The following is a 19,282-nucleotide window of genomic DNA, read 5'->3' as shown; positions in this document are numbered from 1 at the left end:
TCTGCGGTTCGGTTCATGCTGCTCAATCACATTATCAATTCAAGAAATTTTCAGATCACACTATGTTGTTAACATGTACTTTAGTTTACAAATCCCCAAAAGAGAAATTATTATTATTTTTTGAGACAGAGTTTCACTCTTGTTTCCCAGGCTGGAGTGCAATGGCACAATCTCAGCTCACTGCAACCTCTGCCTCCCAGGTTCAAGCAATTCTCCTGCCTCAGCCTCCTGAGTAGCTAGAATTACAGGCATGCACCACCACACCTGACTAATTTTGTATTTTCAGTAAAGATGGGGTTTCTCCATATTGGTCAGGCTGGTTTTAAACTCCCAACCTCAGGTGATCCACCCACCTCGGCCTCCCAAAGTGCTGTGATTACAGGCATGAACCACCATGCCCGGCTAAGAAATTATTTTTTAAACAGACATTTCTCAGTATACTGAGCTAGAATATCTTATATGAAATAAAAGTGTCTACACGGAAGCAGATTATTTTTCCTTGGGTTGCTTAAATCATGGCATCTATAGCAATTGTCAATATTCATTTTTATTTTAAAAATACTAGTTATAACTATGTAACTTGTAAGATCCAGGACCTCAGCCTCTGAAAGCCATTTTTTGGCCATGCAGCTGAAGTCAGATGCTAGAGCTATCAATAACATTACACTTGATATCAAAAGAATAGCTCCGTAGGGTAAAACACTGACAGTCTGTTAAAGCCTAGAAGCTGATACAGGTATAACTCAGATAATTCATTTTCTTTATGTTAAGAACAAATATCTTTTTATTTAAATGATTGATATTGGAGCTCGGTGTTTTCATTTTGTATTGGTGTGTGCTCATATGTATGTGTATACCTGTGTGTATACATATATGTGTTTTTAAAATATATGCATATATAACAAAAAACAGTAGTTATAACTAAAGTATAAATTATTTTTAAGTATTAGACATGTCTAAAGGGTTGTATGCTTGTAATTTGGGAACTTTGATGTCAGTATCAGACATTTTACTTCTTAATTTTTACCATTTTCTAAATAATTCTATTTCATTTCAGATAAAGAATAAACTCACTTTAAGTTTGGGGATATAGACTTTCTGCATATTATTTGAAATTAAATCTTATAAGCAAGGTAGAGAAGATAAAAAATATTTGAAAAAGGAATATCTCACTCCTGAGATAATTAGTAGTTTATGAACACTAATATTCTTTTGTACTTGATCTCTAGAAAAAACCAACAAGGAGAAAAGCTTGTCTTTAGATAGAAGAAATACCAAGGCACATTCATCTGCTAATACAAAACAAGTGGAAAAGAAGCCAGGTGGTTATTATTTCTAAATACAAATTTTAAGTAGTGATTTAAAGGAGGTATTTTATGTCAACATTGAATTGCTTGAAAAATCATTTTCAAAATTGGAAGCCAAAATATTCCTACTTAAACTAAAAAATGTGCTTTGATGCCATGCCTATTTGGCTAAAGCTAGAACAATCTGTCTGTAAATGAAGTATGTAATTCCTCTCATCATCTGACAGGGGGTGGATAATGCAGCTGAGGAAATAAATAACAGAATATTGGTATAGATAGCTGTGTATTGGAGGATTTGATTCACTTCCAAGATTTCATTAATTTGGATTTAGAAGTTTAAATTCCTGGCCACATTTTGAACTTCAAAACTTTGCTCTTGCGTCATAGCATTACCCTTTGTGCATATTTTCACTGCTGATTATTCACAGAATTTCACAGTGATTATTAAAGTACTTCTTTATATAAAGTAGTATTTTTTTTTTTTTTTTTTTTTTGAGACGGAGTCTCACTCAGTTGCCCAGGCTGGAGTGCAGGGCGCCATCTCAGTTCCCTGCAACCTCTGCCTCCTGGATTCAAGCAATTCTCCTGCCTCAGCCTCCCGAGTAGCTGGGATTACAAGCACCCACCACCACACCTGGCTAATTTTTGTACTTTTAGTAGAGATGGAGTTTCGCCATGTTGGCCAGGCTGGTCTTGAACTCCTGTCCTCAGATGATGTGTCTGCCTCGGCCTCCCAGAGTCCTGGGATTCCAGGTGTAAGCCACTTCGCTGGTCATAACGTAGTTTCTTTTTAAAACCTTTCCCTGGCATTTTCCTTTCACATGTATTTATTGCTTTTTGTTTCATACCAAGACTCTCCACTTAATTGATTCAGGTCAAATTCTGTTAGAACAAATGTCATTGACACAGGGATCTTTATGAACATGAAGATTTATTGGCATAAGATATTTACAACAAAATTTACTTTTAATGAAAGAGTTTACTCACTTTCTTGAGGCCTTTGGCAGTGGACTTGACCATTATGATTTTCAGTGATGTCCATCTGTAGGAATCCTTGTAAAAGTTGTTTTACCATGTGCAACTTTTTTTCCCAAGTGTGAGTTCCTGTATATACTTCATACCGTGGGGAATGGCTGTGTTTGAATTGTTACCTATACTTCTTCCTTGGAGTTATTTTGGTATGTATGCTGTACCTTTCTCCTTTTATTTTGGGAATCTCTTCCTTGAAAGTACAGTCCAGTCAGATGACAGTGTTCAATCCTGGTATGTTTTGTGTTGCTGGGAAAGTTGCTGTTGAGAGCAGTTTGCATTGTTCTTTCTTTCAATGGAATCCTTTGAATTTGTTCTCATTATATAGCTCATTGCTCATATATCAGTTCTCAAGAGAATAATTTAATCAGTTGTCTTTCAGCCCAACAAAAGTGTCATTAGCCAAAAGCAGAAGTGCTGCTTCATTATCCAGCCCTGGAAAAGATAGTCCAGGTAACAGGCATATTGTGGAAAGCCTGATACTAACACCTGCAGAGGTGTTAGTATTTGCATTTGAAAGCAGGCTTCATCACTGAATTTGTTGTATTTAGACATCAAAATAGCTTGAATCAGTAGTTACGATATTAGTGATTTTACCCAGTATTTGATGTTGCATATTTATTTTTTGACTTCTAACATGATAGGGCAGTTATCTGGGGGATAGGTAATTTGTAGGATGAGATAGTTAACTCTGGAGGTGGTTGTTAAATTTTAAAGCTCTGTGGGTTTTTAAAATATAGAAAAACTTCACTTTCAAGGGAGACAGTTTCCTACGCTACCCTCCTTTTTTCCCTAAAATGTGGAAGAATAGCATAGAATCATCCTTCAGCTTTTAACCAGAGACCTAAGATTGTTCTTAACATAAAACATCTTCAGGGTTGTGTGGACTTTCTCATTTTCTCATTTATAGTTTACATATAGTATTAGACTTGCCTTTGGATAGCAAGACACCCCCTGCCCCAATAATGGAAAGTGCTAACGCTCTGTTCCTATGACTTTTTTCTCTTTTTTTTCCCTTCCACTTTTTCCTTTCCAATATATATCTCACTCTCTTTGCTTTTTCTCAGTATTCATATGATTAGTAAAATGAATCTAAATGCTATCACAGACTTTCTTGGAGTGCACCCTTATTTTTTTTGCTCTAATTCCTGACTTTTTTACGCCTAGTTATATGTATGTCAGGTTATTTTCTGCCAGCCTCCCCCACCAATCTATGGTGAGATATTTCTATTACCACTGTCCAAAAAAACCTCAATATTTTGTCTTACATGTTTCTAGCTAATAAAAATCCAGTTATACTATATTTTCTGTAGATCAAACTGTTGGTGCTAATGTGACTGTTTAGGCATATGTAGATATGTAAATAAAATGCTTTCTCCACTAAAAATGAGGGACTAAAAGATAACATTTAATATAACTAAAAGTTTTATTCATAAGTAGTCAGTCTTTGGTAATTTGGTATATTTTAATTATTTGATAAGATTACATGAAAATTTGCCACCCATACTTAAAGATGAGATGGCAGATAAATTTAACCAGGTCTTTTTTAAAATTTAATTTACCAGGTCTTAAGAAAGCCACCTCCAAATACGTTTTTAAAAGTGTTTAATTAGGCCAGGTGTGGTGTCTCACGCCTGTAATCCCAGCACTTTGGGAGACCAAGGTAGGTAAATCACCTGAGGTCAGGAGTTCAAGACCAACCTGGTCAACATGGTGAAACCCCGTCCCAACTAAAAGTATAAAATTCGCCGAGTGTGGTGGTGCAGGCCTGTAATCCCAGCAACTTGGGTGGCTGAGGCAGGAGAATTGCTTGAACCTGGGAGGTGGAGATTGCAATGAGCCAAGATCACGCCACAGCACTCCAGCCTGGGTGATACAGCGAGACTCCATCTCAAAAAATAATGATAATTAATTATATAAGCAATAAATATTTCACGTAGAAGAATTTTTTAATCTAATCCCCCATTACCCCAGTGCTCACTGGCAAGTTAATATTTTTCTTTGCATTTTTTTTCACAAAATGAAATAACCTTTCATTTAAACTCAATAGAAACCATCTTTTATGTCCAAAATATTGCATGTTATTACTCTCAGTGACTGCCTTAATATTGTCCACATTTCCTTTGGAGCATTTGGATGGTATTTGCAATTGTTTCAATATTATAAACAGTATAGTAATTAGCAACTTTATGCATACATTTTTATGTATTTATGTAATTTCTTTTCCTAAGGTTAAACCTAGAAGTAGAATTACTAGAACAAACAGTATGTACTTTTTATGCCCCCCAGGGAAAATATACAAATCTATACTCCCACCTGTGGTGATGAGGTTGCCTGGTTCCAAACATTGGCATTAATGACTTTCTTCCATCTTATCTGGCACAAAATATGATCATTTTTGTCCACTTCATAGGAAAAATAAAATTAGATTGTTAAAGGTGGAAGGGACCTTGGAGATCCAACTCACTCTGATTAATGTCTTATTACAATTGTTAGTATGGGTGAGAAAATGCTCTTTCTTACATTCTATTCTAAAACAATAAAATATGGAGTGTCTTACATAATCACCTATAATGGTAAGATCTCTAGCCCTGGTGAAGATGTTTCGATTACTTTTAGAAAGGGTTGAAGATCTTGTAATTTTTTGTGAGAATTATTCTGAAATATAGTACGATTAAAATAGACACAACTTACTGCAAACATCAACATTGGAGAAGCATCTTATTTTCATCCGTAACAAGCTATTGCTTTTACAATGACTGTTGTTCATGTTGCTTCTGAAGCACTGACTTTGTGATGGTTCTGTCCTGTGTCATCAAATTCACTAAAATTTCCTGTGTTGTGTGTAATCCCTGTGCTTTCCTAATAAACAATCTCTTTTCTCTGTTCCTGTTGTTATACTGTATATGTGGTGTATCCTTATCTTGTCAAATTTCTAACTTAGGGAATTTAATTCTCCTTCCTCATTCACTTACAGGCGTCCCCAAGTATGTAATGCAGTATGTCACTATATCACTGCCTAAATGTACTAGTGATGAATTGAGAGCTTTTATGCTTCGTATATCGGCAGCGAAAATACCTCCTCAAACTAAAGTAGAAGAAGTTCCCTCAGAAGAAGTAGAGACACCTCCCAAGAGTATGGATGCACCCTCCCCAGTGGATGTGGAAATAATTTCCAGCAGAAATATAGAGACAATCCCCAAGCGTAACTTTTACACAGACATAATCTCTGAGGAGAGCACAGACTTATCTTCTGTGGCAAGTCTGGACATGTCATCTGTCATGAGCACAACTGAATCTGAGATGAGCATGGACACATCCTCCGAGTTGAGCATAGAAGCATCCTCGAAGGTGCACCTGGAAACATTTCCCAAGGTAAGCGTAGAAGCATCTCTCGAGGTGAACCTGGAAGCACCTCCCAAGGTGTGTGCAGGAGCAGCCCCCAAGGAAAATGTGAAAGCGTCATCCAAAGAGAACACGGAGGCGATGGCGAAAGTGTCCCTGGAGGCGAGTGTAGAAGCGCCCCCCAAGACATCCTTTGAAGCAAGCTTGGAACCCTCTCACAAGGCAAAAGTGAGAGATGCTCTAAGGGTTTGTCAAGTGTCTGTTATTGACAGATTTTCTATTAAAATATGTACATTTTGTTGTATAGTTCACAATAGGTCAGATTTTACAACATAACCAGCATATTATTTATAGTATTCTGCAATATAGTTAATAAAATAGGCTAACTCACTTAAACTAGGAATTTAAACTCTCTGATGTTCATTGGACCACTTTTCCCCCAAAGCTGAAATATTAGTGAGTCTTTATAAGAAGGGAGAAAATGTGAGTTTATGTGAACTCTGTTTCTAAACTCTGAAGAAACCTTTTGTGAGAAATGTTTTAAACCCTGAGTTAGGATTTGGAAATGGAGTTAGGTTTTGAAGCATAATATGTCTTTTAAACTTATTACTTCTGTGATCTCCTCGAATTGTGTAATATAAATTGTTAGTCCAGAAGAAAATATCGCTGTCCTGCTTCTCATGCTCTAAAAGAAAATTGCAGTTTAAAGAATTCTAATTGTGTTTTATTCAGAATGCTTTCCTCTTAAAAAAAAAAAAAAAAAAAAAAAAAAGCCAGCTGCAGTAAGAGAATTGCTAGTAACTTATCTTATTGTGTTTATCTGTTCAGAAATCAAAAACGGACCAACAGACCTTAGACCCTGTTGCCAAGAAACATCTGTCATACGGTGAATGTTATACACGGTCGTTTTCTCCTGCGAATGTTTGTACTCTGCCATCTCCTGTCAGTTCTAAGTAAGCAGCTTATTTGCAACTGTTCCTGATAGGTATTTTACCAGAACAAATTTAGTGTCAATGTCTGATGAGTGAAATAATAGAGTGTGCATGGTAACACAAATGTAAAGGGAAAAGCCTGTAAAAAGGGATTTGCTTTTCAGAAAAATGCCAAGATTATAATATTGTCTCATAATATCATCTCATATTTTATAAAATTGTACACCAAAAATTAATTAGCAAACACGTATTACTTTTTCTCAGGAGTCAAATCCAAAAGAACCAGCTTTCATCACCTCTGCTGAAACAGTCAGAACAATCAGCAGACCCTTCCCTTTTCTGTAAAATGCCTCTTCAATGTGCCCAATCTGTGCAAAGCGAATCAAGCGCTGATAAAAATAAGAAAGAGTCACGTAAGTTCTTTCACTAAGTTTATCTTAGCAACACAGAAAATCTTAACTGTATTCTGGGAAAGTTTCACTTCATTTTATTCCCCAATTGAGAGAACTTTAGGGACTTATTTTCCTTATAGAGAAAGAGAGTCTAACCAATCTCTGTTACATTGGAATGTATCTTCTCTGTTTGCTTGTCCTTACCAAAGCTTTCTTCTCACCCCTTTGTTTTGAGAAATCATTTTTGGAACTGCTTTTAAAAGCATAGGTCTGGCCAGGCATGGTAGCTAACACCTGTAATCCCAGCACTTTGGGAGGCTGAGGAGGTGAGAGGATTGCTTGAGCCCAGGAATTTGAGACCAGCCCAGGCAACATTGAAGAGAGATCCCCTTTTCTACAAAAAATACAAATATTAGCCTGATGTGGAAAGGGTAGGCTATATATTCTCTTAGGGGTTGAGGATAAGAATAAGCCATATTATACCATAACTACCTAGCTTTAGGTGGTATGCAGCTGTAGTCTCAGCTAGTAAGAAGGCTGAGGTGGGAGGATCACCTGAGACCACGAGGTGGAGGCTGCAGTGAGCCGTGATGGTGCCTCTACACTCCAGTCTGGATGAGAGAGCAAGACCCTGTATCAAAAAAAAAAAAGCACAGGTCAGATGAGAAGTTTGGTCTAGGTGACTGCTAAGGTCCCTTCTAGCTCTGATAGTGATGGTTCTTGGAGAGAGCATATCCACTCGTGGATGATCAGGTTTCTCCCAAGATTTAGGTTCGTTTCTATATATAGGCCATAATGTGGTTTCCCTTGATTTGTGTAGTATTCCTGAAAATGTCATATTGCCATATTTGCCCATCACATGCATTCTTAATACCAATGGACAGTACTTAATTTCAAAAACACACTGGGGAATTTTGCTTTTTTAGGGAGCTCCACAGTGAATTTCTTGTAACAGAAACAATCTTTTAATTATAGATTATTCATTCCTGATGTGTCTTCTCATTTTCGTATGTGATTTATTTAAAATAAATTAGTTATGTGGACCAAAATATTATAATATGTCTCCACGTACTCACCTTATTTTACTGATAGTCTTGGTTTTGTTATCTACTGTTAGCTACTCTATGATCAACCACATATATACGCTATTATCAAGGTTTAGCTAAATAGTAATTATATAGTAAAAATGATGCACAAATCTCAAAACGTATGCCAGATGTATTTTTGCTTATTTGAGGTACACGTACCATTCATTTAGACTGAGCATACCTTGTTTTCCTCTGTGTTCAGTATTTCTTACTCTTTTCCCATGAGGTCAGTTGATTCAGTTATTTCAGAACAGCTAAAACAAAAGTAGAAGTACATTGTTTCATTTTGGAGCAAGTAGGTGTTAAAAAGAAAATGTTACTGCTTTTGTTGGGGTACAGTTTGAACGAAATCTGTTAAGCACCTATAGTTTGCTTGTGATTTATAAATTTTGGACTATACACCTGTTTTGTTTTTTAATGTTTTGGATTGTGTTGCACTTCTTTGTTGGACTAAGAGACGACTAGCTCCGTAAACTAACTGTTGCACATATTTATTTAAACTAGAGTCTGGTAATAAGAATACTGCAGGGTTTATGAATGACAGGGAGACAAAAAAAATTTTTGCCAAATTACGTCGCATTGCTCATCGAATAAGATCAAGACAGGAAGAAGAAAAACGACAGGAAGAGATGAAGCAAAGGTCAGCACGAAGTCTTCCTTCTTATGCTATAAATCTTGAGTGGGGCCCACATTTTTGAAAATCAAAATTTTACCCTGAAGTTATAAATTCTCAAAGAGCAACTGACTCTTCAAGGAGGATCAGAAGTGCCTCATTGCTTGTATATGAAGCATTTCAAGCCCTTGTAAATGGCTAAGGACCCTTGTGTGTGGATAAAAGGCATAGTCCTTTTTGGCCTCCATGCCTCACGTGCCATTAAGGTGTGGTAGGAAGATGCACAGAGATCAAACTCACATTCAGGATTTGATCTCTCAGCACCAGAATGATATATAAGAATATTTTTCTTTGTGTTCACTAGTGTCAGCCCTTTTCTTTTTTTTAAAGGACTTTTAACCTCAGGATTTTTAAACCTGAAAATTACAGTTACTCATGTTTTACTTTGGGTGTTTTCCAGGGATCTTTGTGACCCCTGTATCTCATCAGACCGGTGAGTCATTGCTAGGATTTCCTTTGTGGGCAGGAAATCTCATGTACAGTTGTGTGCTTTCAAATTCTAGCAAAGGTTTCTTGCTCTTCCATCTTGAGGCCTGTTTTATGTGAGCCCTTATAATGTAAACCTCTGTCCACTGACTGCAGGGAATAACAACAGTACTGACTTTGCTTTTAAGTATTTAGTGTTATTTGAAATAATCACATATTTTCCATATGCTTATATGGGCTTGGGAAAAAGAAGTATTATGAATAGCAAAAAACTATAACTTGAAGAGTATTATTACTTACTTCATATAAACAGAGCTAATGTAGCCTTTGAAAATGCTGAATACTAGGGAACCACCAGACTCTCCTCTAAGTTATCTCTACAATCCCCACAGAGATTGGGTGTGAGCATGTGTAAATACGGCCTTTTAGGGGATGTCACATCTCAAAGACAGTTAAGTTTTTTAACAAGCAAAGTAATCTATTACTTGATTGAAATATTTTTCTGCTCCCGAGGACTGGTTTTTCTCTTTTAAAAAAGGGTGGAACTGTGTGATTCCTATATAGTAACAACATAGAAGATGTAGTGACTATGGTATAAATATAAATTGTATTACTATACACATTATAGTATACTATATACTATAAAAACTCACATAGGACTGCAAGCCGAGTATGGTAGCAATCAAGACAGATACTAAGAATTATTTAAATACTCTCAGGATCATTAAGAAATCAAATGACGTGGAAAAGAAAGAAGCTGAGTTATTGGAAGCAGAAGAGTTATTGAAACCTGAAGATGGGCAACAGCAAAAGGAGACTGAAGAGAAGAAGGGATGGCCAGATCAGGAAGACCAGGAAGCACCACTTCAGGTTTGCTGGCTTGACAGTTTATCAGGAGATAGGAACCAGATTATATCAGTTAGAACCCAAAGCAAAAATCTCTGTCTCTGACAAAGAAGACACGAGCAGATTCTCTGGCTGCATTTTTTTTTTTTTTTTTTTGAGACAGAGTTTCACTCTTGTCACCCAGGCTGGAGTGCTATGGCATGATCTAGGCTCACTGCAATCTCCACCTTTTGGGTTCAAGTGATTCTCCTGCCTCAGCCTCCTGAGTAGCTGGGATTACAGGCATCCACCACCACGCTCGGCTCATTTTTGTATTTTTGGTAGAGACAGGGTTTCACCATGTTGGCCCAGCTGGTCTTGAACTCCTGACCTCAGGTGATCTGCCACTTCGGCTTCCCAAAGTGCTGGGATTACAGGCATGAGCCACTGCACCTGGCCTCTGGCTGCATTTTTATGTTACAGTCTCTATTACCCAGTACCACTGCAGGTCATTGTCAGCCACTCTCAGAAAACCACAGAATGTTTTCCTACTGAAATTAGCAGAAAACAGGAAATTGTGGATTAGTGGTTCTTAATTTGAAACCCAAATTGCTTAAACAGATTCAATATCCTACACTGGTTTCCCCCATCTTGCATTCTGTGGTACCACATACAACTCCACCAACTGGACCTTACAATGTCCCTATGACAGATAAGATAAACCATAAATACTTCTACAAGTTTAAAATCATTAACCAATAAGAATGTCTCATCTATCTAAAGTCAAATCATTGGGTAAATAAAGGCCCAAACTGAGCTCAGACTATACTCAGTTTGAATTATTATCATAGCCCAATTCATATTCCCGGTTTTTAGTGTGTCATTCACCAGCATTGGTCATATTTTATATATGATTGTTTATGCCTGCATTTTTTAGGAAGGTGCCTTCAATAATCCTCTCAGTGCTTTTGAGAAATGTCAGGCTGTTGGCTTCTGTTACTGTGTTAATGGCCAGCTCCACAGTCATTTACATACTTTGAAATAGGGTGGTATGGTGTTCATAATGGTCACCCTGTGGTCCCGAATCTTCAAGATAACATTTAGCCTAGCTTTGTGCATTCTAACTAGTGCTTTGAAAATTGACAGTCTACAAATATCTTATATATAGGAACCTTCATCCAAAAGGTTACATTCTTTTCTTATGCTGCATAACATTTTACTGTTGAAGTTTTTAAACTAGAGTTCTCTGATGTCACTCAGGTATCTTGAGATTAAATGATACTTGTATATAAATTTTCTAGGAAGGGGACACCAAAATAGAAGCTCAAGGGGAAGCCGACAAACACAAGAAAGAACACGACAGAATTATTTCACAAAATTTAAAAGGACGCCTACAAAGAAAAAAGGTACTCTCTATTTGGGGGGACTTGATTTTGTGTTTTAAACAATATTGGGCACCTGATATCAGCACATTTTTAAAAATCACAAATCTGGTGTATGCTAGCCCTTGGTGGTTTCCCCACTCTGTTATCTTCCTTATCCAAGGATCTGACCTCTCCTACATAGAAGGCTCCCCTTGTACTGATCATGCCTCCCCCTCATGGACCCTCGGTGGCCGTTATAGTGATGCCTCACTATATCAAACCTCTGGTAACAAAACTCCTCTGAGCAGAATGACTCCAGTCATGGTAGGAGTTGGTGGAAGTTAAGAATTTCTTCCAAACTTGCTGGAAATTGCAGCAACTACATGGGAAGAAGCAGAAACTGCGGGCCTCTCTGAGAGGCCAAGGCGCAGGCTATCTGTAAGGTAGGACCACGTGTGAGCTCATCTGGCAGCCGTGGTCCAGACTCAGGTGCTGCAAGGCTTCTCTGGTAGTAGATTGGTCACCTCGAGGGGGCCAGGGAGCTGCAAGTCTTCTCACTGCAGGGAAAGAAGTATGCACAGGAGAAAGAATTCCTGTCATTCCCTAGAATACATTACTCTTCCACCTCCTGTCTTCTCTCTTCACTAACACAGTCTCTAACAGTGTGGCATCATTGAGGTGTATATTATTTTCATTAACATTGGCTTCAGGAATCAACTGAAGACTAAAGACTATAATTATGTTAAGACTAAAATTATGTTAAAAGCTCTAATTGGTTTGCAATATGCTTAGTCTAAGTAATGAATTCCTGCATATGCAAGATTAGGAGTGAGATGCTGTCATTTGGATATTTGTGTTATAACAAATCCAGCGGTCATCATTCCAGGCATTGTACAGCTGAAACTGGGATTGGGATAGGGAACTTAACTGCCACCACAAGCCTTCTGTTGGTAATATCTGGCGTTTTGGAGCAATCGCTGCCATTGTCTACCTCTGCAAAATGGGGATAATCAATTCTTTTAGGACAAGTGTTTGGTTTCTTATCTGTTTTTCTGTTTGAATTTTTATTTTCCTTTAAACAGAGAATAGAAGAAGTTACAAAGCGGAGGAGAAAAACAGATGTGAATGCCTCAAAGGTAGTCTCCATACTCATACCAGCAGTGTATAAGAATGCCTGTTGTTTCACATTATTGCCAAGCTTTTCATTTTTGCCAATCTGGTGGTAATGAAATAAAGTATTACATTTCCATTTCCCTGATAATTAACAAGGTTAACCATGTTTTCATATCTTTAGTTAGCTCTCATGTTTTCTTTTGTGTGAAATGCTTGTTTTGATCTTTTGCCCAAAACTTTTGGCTTGATTTGAATCATTTGTAGTTCTTTAAATGTTCGAGATACTGCTTGTTTTTTGGTTATGTGTTGCAGATGTCTTCTCCCAGTTTACAGCTTATCTTTTCTTTTTTTTCTTTTTTTTTTTTTTTTTTGCCTACAATGTATAATGATCAAATCAGGATAATTAGCACACCCGTCACCTCAAAGGCTGATCATTTCTCTTGTTTTTTTTTTTTTTTATTTTTATTTATTTATTTTTTTTGAGACAGAGTCCCCCTCTGTCCCCTAGGCTGGAGTGCAGTGGCGCAATCTCAGCTCACTGCAGCCTCTGCCTCCTGGGTTCAAGCAATTATCCTGCCTCAGCCTCCCCAGTAGCTGGGATTACAGGTGTGTGCCACCATGCCCAGCTATTTTTGTATTATTAGTAGAGAGAGAGTTTCACCATGTTGGCCAGACTGGTCTCAAACTCCTGACCTCAGGTGATCCACCCGCCTCAGCCTCCCAAAGTGCTGGGATTATAGGCATGCGCCACCGCACCCGGCCAGCTTATCTTTCTTAATGTTGACCTCTGGATAAAATCCTAGTATCTTATTTTTTTTTTTTTTTTTTTTTTTTTGAGATAGAGTCTTGCTCTGTCACCCAGACAGGGGCACAGTGATACAATCTCAAATCACTGCAACCTCCACCTCCCAAGCTCAAGCGATCCTCTCACCTCAGCCTTCCAAGTAGCTGGGACTACAGGTGCATACCACCACACCCAACTAATTTTTTTTTTTTTAATTTTTTTGTAGAAATGGGGTATTACCACGTTGCCCAGGCTGGTCATGAACTCCTGGACTCAAGCAATCCACCCGCCTCAGCCTCCCAAAGTGCTGGGATTGCAGGCTTGAGCACCCTGCCTTCTGATTTTAATGTTGTTGAATTTACCAGTATTTTCTGATGACTAATGAAGTCAGGCACCTTTTCATAAATGCTTATGGGCCTGTTGGAGATTCTCTTTGGTGAAGTACCTTTTCAAGTCATTTGCCTATTTTGCTGTTTTGTTACCTGCCTTTCTCTGAGTTGTAGACATTTTTACCAACACAGTTAGGAGTCCTTTGGATTTGCAGGTTTCTTTTTTCATGTCATAGTTTGCCTCACACTCCCCTAATATCTGTTGATGAACCAGACAGAAGTTCTTTTTAACAAGCTCAAATTTATCATTTTTTCCCTTATGGTGAGTGATTTTGTGGTCTGTTTCATAATTATTTGCTTACCCCAACGTCATGTCTTTTGATGGGGCACATGTATTCAAGGCCTTTTTCCTCCAGCTTCTGTGCTTTTTACATTCTGTGCTGTAAGACTGATGTTTTGTCTGTTTGTAATTATCCAGTTATGCTCATTTATATTAAACAAAGTGAGAATTTACAAGTAGAAACGTCATTTCCAAAAAATGCTGGGAGTCATCATGTCAAAATTCATTCAACTCATTGAGAGTTTTACCTCAAGCAGCAACCAAAGGCTGGGCGCAGTGGCTCACGCCTGTAATCCCAGCAATTTGGAAGGCCAAGGCAGGTGGATCTCTTGAGCCCAGGAGCTCAAGACCAGCCTGGACAACATAGTGAGACTTCGTCTCTATAAAAAAAATCTAAAAATTAGCCAGGTATGGTGACACATGCCTGTAGTCCCAGCTACTTGGGAGGCTGGGATAGGAAGATTATGTTAGCCCTGGAGTTTGAGGCTGCAGTGAGCTATACTCATGCCACTGTACTCCGTCCTCTTCAACAGAATGAGACTTTGTCCCCCCTCACCAAAAAAAAAAAAAAAAAAAAAAAAAAAATCAGTCAAAACTTTTTAGCTATTCACTGACTAGTCCCATCCCGCCTTAGTTAAGGTTCTGAGCAGGCATAGAACAAATGCCAACCCAAAGCTGTAGTCCCTTGGCTCCTGCCCAGGGAAATCTTTGATTCTTGAGTGTCTTTTCCTAGCTAAAAGATACAGCTATGGGTACCTGTCTCTATCCTTTGTAGATTCTTGGGGCCAGTTACAAGAGGTTAGATTTTTTTACCTTTTCATTGAAATGACAAAAGTTAGCCATCAATCCAGCTTTGAAATCTGACTTTGTTGAAATTCTAAACCAAGATGATTGAATATTAGGCATAATCAAGATTTCCTTTTTTAATCATAGGTCACAGAAACACCCTGCCATGACACATATGAGGGGGCCGAGGCTACCAGTGAAGAAAGTGACACGGACTCATTGAATGAAATGTTTCCATCAGGTTAGTCCCCATTTAGGAGCTAGACTGCCTAGGTTCATATCCAGGTGTTCCTCTGCTTTTGAGCTGTGTGGCTTTGGGCAGGTCATTTAACCTTTCTGTGCTGAGTTTTCCCATCTGAAAACAGGGGAAATTAATGTCCTTTTCCTAGAGTGGACATGAGATTTCAATGAGATAAACCCATGTAATGCTAAGAACAGTGTCTGACACACAAACTCAATAAATTGCTGCTGCTGCTGCTGCTATTATTTTAAAGATCATGCTAATAGACTGTAGACATCATCTTTCTCACTTGAATGTGAGGATTGCCAGCATTTCATAGCTCACCTCCTCAAGGCATGCATGATTGACCATGGAATTCCACTTTCCACTTCATTAAGAAAAATGGAAACCATGTCATAATATGAATGCCCTCTCAAATGTATCAGTGACTCCCTTACGAGTAGGAATGACTTTGTAGTAGCAGTAATTGGCATTTGAGAAAACACTATTTGTCCATATTTTTCCTGCCAGTGGATATTAAACAGGTGAGTCAGGCCCTCTACTAGGTGCTGGGGATGAAGCGAGGTGGAAAGACATGGCCTCAGCTCGAAGGAGCCATAGCCAGTGGGAAGACAAACATATGAGCAAACCATAATACTGCCACAAGATGATGGGGTTAAAGGAAGTTTGGTGAAAATACAATGAGAACATAGCAGTAGGAGTCTCTCAGTCTGCCTTAGGGCATTGAGGAAAGCCAAAGGTAGGAGGTAACATTAGAGGTAAGACGAAATGCACAAACAGAATTGGCCAGGTGAGTGATCACGGGAGGGGCAAGAATCTTGAGCAGTCTTCTCTCTGGCCTGTTATTCTTTCCTAGCAAAGTAAAAAGGACAAGTTCCTTAAAGGTAGCCTCTTGGTGCCTCGAGGGCAGGATGAGTGTGTGTGCTGAGCAGTGGCCCGGGACATGGCTTGGGAAGGTAAAACAGCTGTGGGCTGCTGGGCCTGCCTCCCAGGGGTACCACTACTTAACTCTTCCTGCCTTCAGACAGGTGTCACCTCCTCCCCATGCCATCAGGATCACAGCCTTCGCTTTTTCTTGAATTAATTATTGAAACTCCATATTTAATTGTGTTTTTTTTCCCCTAGGCAAAGATCCATCTTCCAGATTGAAAATGTCAATTAAGAATATCAAGAAGATGCCGCCCAAGCTTGTATTTCTACGAGACAGTAACAGCCAGGTCTGTAAAGAGCCAAAGACATATTTTAATAGTGATTTTAAAACCTTCAGACCAAAAAGCGCGAAAGGCACTTCAACACAGGCAGTCATTTCAAGGTGAGTCACTGAGCCAGCTTATCTAAATAAACTTGGCAGGATTATGATTGACATTCTTGGAATGCTAAATAATATTATCTCTTGAGCTCATGTTTGTACCAAACATGATGTCATGTATTTGACTTAACAGAAATAAACTCATCCCCACAACAGCCTTGCTAGGTAAGGATCATCATCCCCATTTATAAAGACAAGGAGACTGAGGTGCAGAGAGGCTAGAGGCTTCATTTGCCAAATATCCTGCTATTAAAGGGCTGAGCCCAAATTCAATTCCAGATACATCTGGCTCCAAACTTTACTTTCGTTCACAGTGATTAATGTTATCGCATAAAGTCAGGCAATAAGACATTTACTGAGTGATTGCTATCTACCAGGTATTTTATATTACCCGTTTCAATTATCATCACAACTCTGAGTGTGACAGTAATATCCTCATTTTATTTATTTTTAATTTTTATATTTTTTAAGAGAAGAGGTTTCACCATGTTGGCCAGGCTGGTCTTGAACACCTGGGCTCAAGTGATCTGCCCACCTTGGCCTCCCAAAGTGCTGGGATTACAGGCATGAGCCACTGCACCCAGCCATAATATGCTCATTTTCGTTGTAAGGAAACAAGGTCAGAGGTTAGGTCAGGAAAGCGGGAACCAATTCATGGAAAGGAACGCTATTCACCTGCAAGGCCCACAGGAACAGGAGTCTGCTGAGAGGAGCAGTGATGTGGAAGGAGCACTAGAGCTAGAGAACCTGCACCAGTTCTGTCACTACATGTCATTGGCCACATCCTTGACCAATCTGAGGGAGGGTTTCTGGAGTCCCACGTGCTTAGCTGCTCCTACTCCTAGTGCTTCCCTGGGACCAAGGGCTTTCTGGAGTACAGTTTGAAAATCAATGTGTCTGTGAGCTCTAGGGTTCCTTTTAGCCATCCTGTTCTATGATTCGGAAAATATTTTTTTAATTCCAAGGCATTTCTTAGAAGTTAATCAAAGGACAGAGCTTCTTTTAGGACAGAGCCTTGGTGTGTGCGAATAATTGGGATTCTAACCAAACTGTCTCTTTCCAGACCATCTACCAAAGGAATGACCAGTCGTACAACAAAAACCAGAAAGGCAGATGAAACCAATACCACCAACAGATCCTCTGTTAGTATGAATTATGAGCAGCAGCATATCTGTGATAAGATTACCAACATTGTAAGTCACACCAGACTCTCTTTGTCACATTTTTCTCCTGACAGCCACAAACAAAATCTGGATTCCATGACATCTTGCCAAAGCCTCCAGACACCTGGAGACGATAAGAGAAGCAGCAAACCTGTTTATCCAATTCAGGTAACGCCTCATCTCATCTACCTTTTTCTTGAAAGGCAGTTGACCCCGAAACCCCGTCCCCTCCTTCTAGCTGTTCCAGGGCAGTCTTTGCACCACATAGCTTTGGAAGAGAAGAAGACAGTTACGAGTCTGCAGGAATGATGTGAGAGTCTTCCATTAAGCTGGTTTTGAGAGAGTAGAGAGTAGATGACTTGATTCTAATTTTTATGTCCCACATTTCCTGCCAGATATAAAAAATAAGTTCTGGCCAGGTGTGGTGACTCACACCTATAATCTCAGCACTTTGGGAGGCCAAGGTGGGCAGATCACTTGAGGTCAGGAGTTTGAGACCAGCCTGGCCAGCATGGTGAAACCCCCAGCTCTACTAAAAATACAAAAATTAGCTGGATGTGGTAGTGCATGCCTGTAATCCCAGCGACTTGGGAGACTGAGGCAGGAGAATCGCTTAAACCTGGGAGGCGGAGGTTGCAGTGAGCTGAGATCACACCACTGTACTCCAGCCTGGACGACAGTACAAGACTCTTTCTCAAAAAAAAAAAAAGTTCTTTTCAAACTTACATCTCAGACTCCTCTTAGCTCCTGGTTTGCTGGTTGCTTGGCAAGCACGCAAACATTTGCTTAGCGCAGAATATTAGGGAGGTCTTTGAAATAGCCTCAACCTGTGTTTCTAAAACCGGAAGCCCCTTGTTTTTCTTTCCTTGAGAAGCTCTCTTTGAAATTGAAAACCACCTTGGGCTTGGTCGGGAGCTGGGGGATCATTTATAGGATCACCAGTATGTCAGCAACTCCAGGAGCATGTGCCCTGAAGCGAGGCCAGGGACAAGTTGCTGTGAGACTAGTATCTTCTCTACTCATCTTTCTTTTATTTTTCCCTTTGGTCAGATATGTAAACTTTTCTCAGCCTGGGAGGTAAATACATCGTCCACTTGGATAACTCAACTCCTGGGCCATCAGTCCTCAAATTTTTTGCTTCTGACTTGAACCTGGCAAAGGATGTGACACCGAAAAGTTAAGGAAGCTTCAGAAGGTCACCTTGATGTATGTCTTAGAAGATGCACAAATCATCTTGTTCTCTTGTTTCTAAGCAAGAGTTCTGAGTAAAGTGTTGTTTCTGTTTTGTTTGGAAAATCACCATTGTCTCTCATCTTGTGTTTTCCTATCAACGTGTTTGCTGGAGTGAGTGTGTATCAAGGTTGCTTTCCTGAAACTGTAACTGTAGAGTTTCTAGAAGAATCTGATTGCAGAACTAATTCTCTTTCAGTATATATTTGAAATCTTAATTTTTTTTTTTTTTTTTAAATTGAGAGTCTCGCCCTGTCACCCAGGCTGCAGTACGGTGGCACGATCTCAGCTCACTGCAACCTCCACCTCCTGGTCTCAAGGAATTCTCCTGTCTCAGCCTCCTGAGTAGCTGGGATTACAGACATGCACCACCACGCCTGGCTAATTTTTTGTATTTTGAGTAGAGATGGGGTTTCACCATGTTGGCTAGGCTGGTCTTGAACTCCTGGCCTCCAGTGATCCACCTGCCTTGGCCTCTGGAAGTGCTGGAATTATAGGCCTGAGCCACCACACCCGGCCAAGTAATGCTTTTTCTGTGTACCAGTGACAATTTCGACAGCTTAACACTCACAATTGATCTTATAGAGAACATAATAGATTATGCAA

At 39.2% G+C, this 19,282-nt stretch overlaps 1 protein-coding gene across 1 annotated transcript in view; it reads left to right on the top strand.

Annotated features, from left to right (window-relative positions):
- The window catches only part of MAP7D3 (MAP7 domain containing 3), a 32,048-nt gene extending 13,303 nt beyond the window's left edge, over positions 1 to 18,745 (top strand). Inside the window, exons 7-20 of the mRNA XM_032264022.1 lie at positions 1,230 to 1,325; positions 5,314 to 5,711; positions 6,510 to 6,634; positions 6,878 to 7,026; positions 8,598 to 8,733; positions 9,167 to 9,199; positions 9,912 to 10,062; positions 11,319 to 11,423; positions 12,464 to 12,517; positions 14,881 to 14,974; positions 16,100 to 16,286; positions 17,347 to 17,425; positions 17,521 to 17,614; positions 18,497 to 18,745. Coding sequence (XP_032119913.1) covers positions 1,230 to 1,325; positions 5,314 to 5,711; positions 6,510 to 6,634; positions 6,878 to 7,026; positions 8,598 to 8,733; positions 9,167 to 9,199; positions 9,912 to 10,062; positions 11,319 to 11,423; positions 12,464 to 12,517; positions 14,881 to 14,974; positions 16,100 to 16,286; positions 17,347 to 17,425; positions 17,521 to 17,583 — 1,670 coding nt within the window. The 3' untranslated portion in view covers positions 17,584 to 17,614; positions 18,497 to 18,745. The remainder of the gene's footprint in view (positions 1 to 1,229; positions 1,326 to 5,313; positions 5,712 to 6,509; positions 6,635 to 6,877; positions 7,027 to 8,597; positions 8,734 to 9,166; positions 9,200 to 9,911; positions 10,063 to 11,318; positions 11,424 to 12,463; positions 12,518 to 14,880; positions 14,975 to 16,099; positions 16,287 to 17,346; positions 17,426 to 17,520; positions 17,615 to 18,496) is intronic.
- The last annotated feature ends 537 nt before the right edge of the window (positions 18,746 to 19,282 follow it).

This window comes from Sapajus apella, unplaced genomic scaffold, assembly GCF_009761245.1.
Source record: "Sapajus apella isolate SASKATOON/1434 unplaced genomic scaffold, GSC_monkey_1.0 scaffold141, whole genome shotgun sequence".
NCBI lineage: Eukaryota > Metazoa > Chordata > Mammalia > Primates > Cebidae > Sapajus > Sapajus apella.
Note: the sequence above shows the minus strand (reverse complement) of the source record. Positions and strands in the feature narration are given on the sequence as shown.